General features: G+C 41.3%; 1 protein-coding gene across 2 annotated transcripts in view; it reads left to right on the top strand.

Moving 5' to 3' along the window:
• Positions 1 to 10,000, top strand: part of Kif14 (kinesin family member 14) — a 60,713-nt gene that overhangs the window by 5,118 nt on the left and 45,595 nt on the right. For both annotated transcript variants that reach the window (XM_028773806.1, XM_028773805.1), the window contains 7 exons: positions 674 to 761; positions 3,471 to 3,569; positions 5,480 to 5,532; positions 6,226 to 6,256; positions 6,884 to 6,991; positions 8,859 to 8,975; positions 9,458 to 9,573. In XM_028773806.1, coding sequence (XP_028629639.1) covers positions 674 to 761; positions 3,471 to 3,569; positions 5,480 to 5,532; positions 6,226 to 6,256; positions 6,884 to 6,991; positions 8,859 to 8,975; positions 9,458 to 9,573 — 612 coding nt within the window. The remainder of the gene's footprint in view (positions 1 to 673; positions 762 to 3,470; positions 3,570 to 5,479; positions 5,533 to 6,225; positions 6,257 to 6,883; positions 6,992 to 8,858; positions 8,976 to 9,457; positions 9,574 to 10,000) is intronic.

The raw sequence follows: 10,000 nt of genomic DNA, 5'->3' as shown, positions 1-10,000 counted from the left end.
CTGTACTCTCTCACAGTAGCCCTTTCCACTGTGTACTTCTGACTTCCCATTTAAGGACTGAACTGAGGTTTAATGGGGTTTAGTATCACATGGGAGGTCAGAGGGCAAACTCAGAAACATAAAAACTGGGCATGGTGGTTCACACCTGTAATCTTTAGAACATGGGGGCGGAGGCAAGAGACTCAAGTTCAAGGCCTGCCTGGGCTGTAGCCTAATGGTAGAGCACTTGCCTAGAATATGTGAGATTCCAGGTTCAACCCCAGCCCTGCTCCCATCCCTCCCCCCAACCACCGAAGAAAGAAGTTGAGGCCAACTGTGTGGATATGTGAGGCCCTGGCTTAAAGAAGTAAGGCCTCGAGATGCGGCAGGTGTGGTTCCCAAGCCTAGATCCATAGATGTCAACGAAGGATCTCGATTTCTGTGTTCTCTATGCCCTCCTCAGAACTTTTTTTCTAAATGAATTTTTAAGATTTCTAAACTGACTGGGCAGTGGTGGCACACGCCTTTAATCCTAGCACTTGGAAGGCAGAGGCAGGTGGATTTCTGAGTTCGAGGCCAGCCTGGGCTACATAGAAAAACCCTGTCTCGAAAAATCAAAACAAACAAACAAACAAACAAACAGATTTCTAAACTGATCAATGTTGCTTTCTTCTTGCTCACAATCTATTTCTAGGATGATGGGACTTAATGAAGAACCAGGAATAATTCCAAGATTTTGTGAAGATCTCTTTGCTCAAATAGCCAAAAAACAAACCTCAGAGGTATGTTCAAATTCAAGTCACAGTCATGACCGCCCAGACCCATCCCAAGGTCTAAAAGATGATGTTCTCATTCCAGATGGCTTCTTTGGTGTGGATGGAGAGGGAGAGGGAAGGAGGTTCCCGACACAGAAGCAGCTCTCCCTGGGGGGCAGTGGTAGGCCCACCTTCTGCTGCTGTGTTCTGGTCTGTAGCTCAGGCTGCCCTTGAGTTCTCAGTTCTTCTGCCCCGGCCTCCTGAGTGTTGGGACTCCATGTGTGCACCGCCATGCCTGGCTCCTTTGTTTCTCTCCTTTTGTGCAGTGTAGTGGCTTACAAAAAGGTGGCTATATACTGGCTTATGTATCTACAGTCAAGTAGGTGCACAGACTTAGCTAAACACAGCTAAACAGAGAGTGAAGCCAGAGTATCTCCAACTCAGCTTTAAAAGCCATGCCTTTCTAGCCATGCTACTGAGAAGTTATTTCTCTGCTGTTGAAATGAGCCAATTCAGGCTAGGCTAGCTTGTAACTTAATTGTCCTGTTTAAACTAGTCTAAGTTCTGCCATGTGAGTTTGAGACAAATCTGTTCCTGTCTTTGACTTTATCCTAGGAATAGTGTCTCTGCCGGAATTTCCACCTCATGTTTCCTGCCTCAGCTAATAGGCTATCAGCTTTTTATTGGCAGGTGATGTTTCCTTACAGTATAAAGAGATTCTCTTTGTACCCTGTAGGCTTTTGCTATCTGGAACCTTCTCTGTAGAACAGGCTGCCTTAAAGAGGTCCACCTGCCTCTGCTCCCTTAGCTCCATGATTAAAGGCATGAGCCACCACACCTGGCTACATTGTTAGCTTTTAGAGAAGCCTCCACACTGACTTCCATAATGGCTCCACCAATCCACACTCCTACTAACAGTAAGGGGCCCTGTCTCTCCACAGCCTTGCCAGCACTTGTTGTCTTTGTAAGATGAAAAGTTAGTTTGTTTGTTTTTTTCATTTTCTTGTTCCTTGATGTCTAATTATATATAACACTTAAAGAACATTTGTGTCCCTTCTCATGAGAACTGTCTGTTCAGTTCCACAGACTTTTTAGAAGTCAGGTTGTTCACTTTCTTGGTTTAGTTTTTTAAAGTTCCATATATGTTCTATACGTGACTCGTCTGTCAGATGTATAGCTAGCAAAGGTTTTCTCCCGTTTCTTTGACAATTCACTTTCTACTGGAGAGAGTCTCGGTTTCTCAGCCTGGGCAAGGCCTTGTGTGCCATTTCTTTACATCCGTAGCAATATGCTAAAGCCATGCACATGGTAGGTAAGTACTTCAAATACTTACAGGCTTGAACTGAACTTTACTCTAGAAGTTAACTTGTTAGAACTTTATCTAGAAGAAAAACGTGTTTTATGGAGATAAAATTTATAGAACATTAACCATTTTAAAGTGTACAGTTTAGTGGTGCGATTTTAAAAATTATATTTGTTTATTGTGGGGCAGATGTGTCACAATGTGTTCCTGGGGTCAGAAGGCAGCTTGTAGGAAACTGTTCTTTGTTCTACCCTGTGGGTCCCAAAAATCAAACTCAGGTCATTGGGCACCTACCTGCTGACCCCTCCTCAAGGCCCAACTGGCAAATTCTTTTTTTGTTGTTTTTTGTTTTTTTCCGAGCCAGAGTATCATTGTGTAGCTCTATCAGTCCTAGAACTTGCTTTGTAGACCAGGCTGGCCTCGATTTTACAGAGGTCCACCTGCCTCTGCCTCCTGGGATTAAAGACATGTGCCTCCACTGCCCAGCAGCTTCTAGTGGTAAATTCTTAATGCAATCTCTATGTAGTTCAAAAAAATTTCCATTGCCCCCAAAGAAGACTTTGAACATAATAAATTGTCATGTCCCATTATTACTGCTTCCAAACTCAGGCAGTTACTAATCTGCTTAAGTCTCTTTTTTTTGTTTGCTTTGAAATTTTCACATAAATAGAATCACGTAATATGTAACCTGTGTGTCTGGCTTCTTTCACTCGGCGTTGTTTGTCAGAGGTACATCCCTGTTACAGCAAGTATCAGTCAGTACTTTATTCCTTCCGGTTGCTGGATAATAGTTCAGAAGGCTGTTTATATCTGCAGTAATGACACTGCTACGCAGATTTTTCTTTGCAAACTCAGTATTCTGTAAGAGTAGAAATGTAAGCCCTGGGTTAAATTTGTGCTTAACCTTTGAGGAACTTTTTTCCTACAGTGACATTGCCATTTTATATTCCTCCCAAGAATTGTTTTCATTTTATGTGTATGAGTGTTTGCCTACATGTACTCGTGCCCTCGGAGGCCAGAAGAGGACATTGGATTTACTGTCACTGGAGCTATGTTGGCTGATGGCTGTAAGGTCATATTGAATCCAGGTTCTCTGCAAGAGCAGCAAATGCTCTTAATTGCTGAGCCATCACGCCACCCCAGCTTATTGTTCTTGTTTATAGCTGTCCTCATGGCTATGAAATGCTTTCTCCTCGTGTTTTTGATTGGCATCTCCCTGCTGACATGTGATGTTGATCTGTGCTTATCTACCAGTTGTGTATGTTTCTTAGAGAAATGTCTGTTCAAGCTCTTTGCCTGATTTTTAATTATACTTTTTATGTTGGCAATAAGAGTCCTTCATGAACTCTGGATCTGTGTCCGTATTAGGCATAAGATTTGCAAAGATGCAAGGAATGTAAAGTAATTAGATAATTTCTTTCTGTTCCTTCCAGATCAGCTACCATCTTGAAATGAGCTTCTTTGAAGTTTATAATGAAAAAATTCACGACCTTCTGGTTTGTAAAGGGGAAAATGGGCAGAGAAAACAACCAGTAAGATTTTAAATCATTTTCCCTATGTTTGTTTGTTTACGGGGAAGGGTGGCACACGAATGGGAGGTCCGGACAACTCAGCTGGAATTGTGTGGATCCCAGGGGTTGAACTCAGGTCATCAGGCTTGCTGGTAAGCGCCCTTACCTGCCGAGTGAGCCACCTCTCCTGTCCTTAAATAATCTTTAAAAGTGTGTGCGTGCGTGCATGCGTGTGTTTGTGTGTGTGTGTGTGTGTGTGCGTGCAGATGATGCACATGTGTCTGGCTATGGCTAGGTGCGTAGAGACTGCAGGACAGGCTCATGGAAACTCTTCTCTCCTTCCAGTGTGGGTTCTGTCATCAGAATCAACTCAGGTCATCGGGCTGTGGGCAGGCACTTTTCCCTGCTGGAACATCTGCCCCTATTTATCATTTGTTTTTATTTCTGTGAATGTAACTGTGTACATTTGTGAGTTCCCTGAAGAACATGGCTTCAAGTTTTTCAAAAATATTTTCATCTGATAACAAATCTTTTGAGTGTCCAATTTAGCTCATTGTTTAGAAGTATCTGAATATCATGAATAAAAATTAAATTAGTTGTGATTTAGCTTGTTTTTAGATTTTTATCAGGTGGCAGGGCATGGTAGTACATACCTTTAATCCCAGCACTTGGGAGGCAGAGGCAGAGGCAGAGCCAGGCGGATTTCTGAGCTCAAGGCTAACCTGTCTACAGAGTGAGTTCCAGGACAGCCAGGACTATACAAAGAAATCCTGCCTAAAAAACAAAACACAATAAATAAATACATTTTAATCCAATGTCTAAAAGTTAAAAATAAATATTTGCCCATGATTTATTAATACTACCTGAGTGAAATATGGAATTTCTAATAGTCTATAGGCCAAAAAAGTAGATGTTTTAAAAACTGTTCTTATAGACTATGCATTTCAATGGATTTGACATTTTAAAATGCATGTGTGTAGGGGCACACATGCATGTGCATCTGCCTGAAGTGGAGGTCAGAGGACAGCCTCAGATGTCATCAGAATATCGTCTACCCCTTGAGGCAGGCTGTCTGATTGGCCTAGAGCTCAACAGTTAGCCTAGACTGGCTTAGTCAGTAAGGCCAGTGAGCTTCCTGTCTCCACTTCCCCGGTGCTGGATTACAAGTGTGTGAGCCCTACGGATTGAACTCGGGTCTTCCCGATTTCAAGGCTATTGCCCCAGTATCACTTATTCAATGCTTTGTAGATCATCTATGAAAAGGACTTTCAGTTAAAAAAACAAAACAAACAAACAAAAAGCAAAACTGCAGTTAGAAGTTTTAATTTTATGAAGGGCGTCTCAACACAAGAATTGAAAATCTAAAATCTCTTTGTCTTATCACGTTTGCCATTGGTAACACTGAGAAATTTAAAATCATATTTTCTTCAATGATTTCTATACAATTTAAAATTTTTAGATTTTTTTTTTTTTAATGTTTTTCGAGACAGGGTTTCTCTGTGTAGTCCTGGCTGTCCTGGAACTCACTCTGTAGACCAGGTTGGCTTCGAACTCTTAGATCCACCTGCCTCTGCCTCCCAAGTGCTGGGATTAAAAGTGTGTGTTGCCACAGCTCCGTATAGGTGAAAATTTTAATATCTGAAGTTTACAATGAATTTATTTTAGAGAGATTTAGAAGCAAGTATAATAGCTACTACAGGATTTAACTTAAGAATAAAAAGTAAGACATGTACAATCTGTTTACATACTATTCAAGTCAAGTATTTCTGGTGAGGGTGTTTCTTAGTGTCTTAAGCATTATGTGAGAACCTTTATTTCTTAATAAAGAGAAATCTCTACCTCAAACTTGAATATAAAAAAAAAAATCCAGAATTGTATTTGCTACTAAATATTTGTCACATTCTTAAAGATGTAATGTTCCCCTCCCCCAGCTGCGAGTGCGGGAGCATCCTGTTTCTGGACCGTATGTTGAAGGTCTATCAATGTAAGTGTCCACTCAGCCAGCACGAGGGAGAGCAGCATTCAGAGAGAGCACGCTTGCCGATGGTCCTTATCACACTGCGTTTGCATCCCAGCGTTGAAACCTGTATCAGCATGCTTCTCTCCCCTCAGTTCTTTGTTCTTGTCTTGTCAGTATCTTTCAAAATGCTTGCAAAGACTCTGACACCAGCTGTCGACTAATCTGACTGTAAATGTCGATTTCCTCCTTATCTCATCTCCCCCCCAACCCCCCCATCCTACCCCCTCACCCCGGTCAACTTAGAGTCTTTACAACTCACTTTTTAATCCTGTTACTTTAAGAGGCTAAGTGAAGGGTTTCACCCCTGCCAGGAGTCACTGAGTCTCTTTCTGCATTCTATCGCTTTTCATTAGGGAAAAGGAAAATGGCTTAATATAAGTTCAGCTCTGTTCAGTAACGTGCATTTTTGTACACGTACCTGTGAGTTGATAGATGTGTGTTATGTAGTAGGATATTGTAATGTCGAGATTCCAAGTTTTTTATTAGGGAAAAAAGTTATAATTTCTAGTAAAACTTTTAAAGGGAATTAGTGTAATAATGTTTGTGAATTAGCTCATTAGATTGTCAGAGACTAATTATTAAAAGATTATTAATTTATTGAACAAGAATAAAATCATTAGTAATTTTTTTTTTGTCTTTTTACTTCTTAAAAAACAGGAATGTCGTCAGTTCTTACTCTGATATTGAGGTAAGATTGGTTGTATTTTATCTTGTTGTAACTAGATAGGGCACAATGATAAACATTTATGAGACTATTTCCCCTAAATTATTGGCGTGAGTAAAGGGAAAAATCTTGTGAACTGAATGTGCATGTTAAGTTTTAACCAAACTAGTTGATTTTTCTCAACTAAAATACAGAACATCCTGTCACTTTAGAAGAATAGGAAAAGATGGTATTTGTGTGTGTGTGTGTGTGTATGTGTGTGTGTGGTGTGTGCACACACATCACACACACACACACGTGGGGATTTTTTTGAAAAAGGATTTCTCTGTGTAGTTCCTGGAACTTGCTCTGTAGACCAGGCTGGCCTTGAACTCACAGAGATCCACCTGCCTCTGCCTCCTGAGTGCTGGGATTAAAGGCACGTGCCACCACTGCCTGGCTAGAAAGATTCTGGAGCAAGATTCTATGAAAGAAACAAACAGAGCCAAAGGAGGCAGTGGCCACGCAATTTGTTAAAAGATAATTTCTTTTTATTAATTAACTAAGCATGTGTGTAAATGTGTGTGAAAATCAGCTGCACTTTCTTTTCTGATACTTAATCTTTCTGAGTAAGTCACAGTAGGCCTACCCGGCCTACTTCTTTCTTACTAGAGCTGGCTGCAACTGGGAAATAAACAAAGAGCCACGGCAGCCACCGGCATGAACGATAAAAGCTCCCGGTCTCATTCCGTATTCACCCTGGTGATGACGCAGACCAAGGTATTTCTTATTGTAACTCAATTTCACTTTCTAGTTAAAATATAATTACATTATTCACCCCTTTCCTTCCTCCAGTCTCTCCCATGCTGTCCCCTTCCACCTTCTCAAATGTATGACCTCTTTTCCTTTAATTGATAGGAGACATGCACACACATGCGATACTCAAATTGTCTGTGTGTATGTGATGTCAGGGCTGACCCCATGGTATTGGCTAAGCACTCCCGGGTCTCATCCCTGGAGAGACGGATTCTGCCCCTCTCAGCATGCCTCAGTTGCCTGCCGTCTATCGGTGGAGTCCCAGGACGGTTTTTCTTTTCTAGATGAGCATGTGTCTTGGTATTGCCCCTGCTCGGGTCTTATTTAAGCAACTGTACTATTGAGATATCATGGGTGAAGCTTTCCTGACGTTCTTAGGAGACAAAATCTCACAGCAGATCGCCTGGTCCTCTGACTCTCAAGCTTTCTGCCTCCTCTTCCAAGATGTTCCCTCAGCTTTAAGTGCAGGAGTTGGTCATACCTGTTGGGTCTGGCACCCTGTGAGCAGTTGCCTCTGTTTTCTGTAAGGGTCTCACATCAAAGAGAAGCTTCTTTGATGAAGAGTGAGACCCACACTTACCTGTGGATATAAGGATAGGTATTTAAAATACGGCTAGGAAGTATGCTACTTAGTAAAGTGGCGGGAGTAGGTTCACCTTTAAGATCCACAACTGCATTAGCCCTGGCTGGGTTTACAGGCATGGTTCCCGTTCTGTTGAGCAGGGTTTATTAGACAGTTGTTGGTTACCACCAATATATAAGTGCCACTATTGCATCTTTAGTGGTATCTCGCTTGCTGGTGATCATTGTGGTTTACGGGCACCATGGCTGGGTAGCACTATTTTTTGCTTCCTTCCCCTGGCAGCTTCAGGTCAGCTCTGGTTAAGATCCTGAGTCCTGTGTCCGAAGTGCAAAGCCTTCTGTTGGTGGCGGTGACTTTTATAGATAAGAGTGACTGCATTTGTTTTGTGTTTATCTTATTTACTTCTGTAAATCTAAAAGTATAGATACAGTCTTTCAGTTGGTTATAATCACAATCAGATTTCACAAAACTTTTGACAATCATATGCCTCAGAAATTCTTTGTAGAGTTAATTTTTAAAGTTTTTTTTTTTAATTTTTTTTTATTTTATTTATGTGAGTACACCAGAAGAGGGCATCAGATTTTATTACAGATGGTTGTGACCCACCATGTGGTTGCTGGGATTTGAACTCAGGACCTCTGAAAGAACAGTCAGTGCTCTTAACCACTGAGCCATCTCTCCAGCACCCAATTTTTAAAGTTTTATTCTACTATTATAATTGGATTTTCTCTGCTGTTAGACATTCATATTGATTTGAAATGTTTTGCTCTTATACTTACTGCTGAGATAATCAACATTTCTCCATTCATAGTTGTTTGTTTAAGATAACTAAGTGGTTAAGACTTTTACTCCTTTGTATTTGTCACAATCTAAATGCTGCCCAGTGTGTTGTTTTTCGTAAGTCTCATGGATACATATGTATCTACACAATAAGAGGTGGCTTTAAAAATAAATAATTTGGGGGCTGGAGAGATGACTCAGAGGTTAAGAGTACTGGATACTCCTCCACAGGTTCTGAGTTCAATTCCCATCAACCACATGGTGGCTCACAATTATCTATATGAGATCTGATGCCCTCTTCTGGCATGGAGGCACACATGCACACAGACCACTGTACGCCTAATAAATAAATACAGTTTTTTCAAAAATTGTAACTTAAATAGCTTTGCCTTTTAAAGGCTTACATTGATGACACGTCATAAAAACAAAAACAAAACCATAAACTCTCTTCCCGTGATGTTGCTGTAGACAGAGCTTGTGGAGGGGGAAGAACATGACCACAGGATCACAAGCCGCATAAACCTGATTGACTTGGCTGGCAGTGAGCGCTGCTCCACGGCCCACTTGAGTGGGGAGCGACTGAAGGTAAGAGCCCTAGGCACTCCTCTCTCTCTTTCTCTCTCTCTTTCTCTCTCTCTCTCTCTCTCTCTCTCTCTTTCTCTCTCTCGTGTGTTGGGGTCTCGCTGTGTTGCTGAGATGCCCATGAACTCCTTAGCTCACGTGACCCTCCTGCCTCAGGCCCCATAGTAGCAGGCAGGAACCACAGGTGCACCCCACTGCTCCCCTCACTCTTCTTGTGATGATGAAACTCACTTTGAGAACATCGTTTTTAAGAAAGTACAAATTGGATATACTTAACAACAAAGTATCTTTAGTATAGAGTGCTGTGGTTTACGTACTGCACTGGTATTAGGTTTCAAAGAAAATTAATGTTGAATCACGAAAATGCCAATAGTTTATGGAAAAAAGTTTACTCAGTAATTGTATGAGGAAAAAGGTATATTTTGTGAAATAAATTTGTTGCTGAGAAGTTAAGAAAAATAATCATTTTTGAATCTCATGCACAGGAAGGTGTGAGCATTAACAAGTCCTTGCTAACTTTGGGGAAGGTCATATCTGCACTCTCTGAGCAAGCGAGCGGAAAGAGGGTCTTTATTCCATATCGTGAATCCACTCTTACATGGCAAGTATCGGTCAAAGCATAAGTAATTGCATTTGGTTTTGGTGTATGAAGGTGGTGTATGCATGTTTGTACACACGTGCAGGTGTACTTGCCTGTGTATGTACATGTAGATGCATGTTTGTACACACATGCAGGTGTGCTTGCCTGTGTATGTACATGTAGAAGTCGGGTCAAATTCAGGAGTCTTCTGTCCTTTTTCCACCTGATTTTTGAAACAAGATCTCTCACTGAATTTGGAGCTCAATGTTCTGGTTTGAATGACTGACTAGTCTTTGAGACCCCCCCCCCAGCACTGGGGGTCTAGGTTTGTGTCTTAGTTACTGTTTTATTGATGTGACAAAACACTATGACCAAGGTAACTTATAAAAAACATTTATATTAGAGAGAGAGAGAGAGAGAGAGAGAGAGAGAGAGAGAGAGAGAGAGA

The sequence above is a fragment of the Grammomys surdaster genome, unplaced genomic scaffold (assembly GCF_004785775.1).
Source record: "Grammomys surdaster isolate TR1022 unplaced genomic scaffold, NIH_TR_1.0 234, whole genome shotgun sequence".
NCBI classification, from domain to species: Eukaryota; Metazoa; Chordata; class Mammalia; order Rodentia; family Muridae; genus Grammomys; species Grammomys surdaster.
Note: the sequence above shows the minus strand (reverse complement) of the source record. Positions and strands in the feature narration are given on the sequence as shown.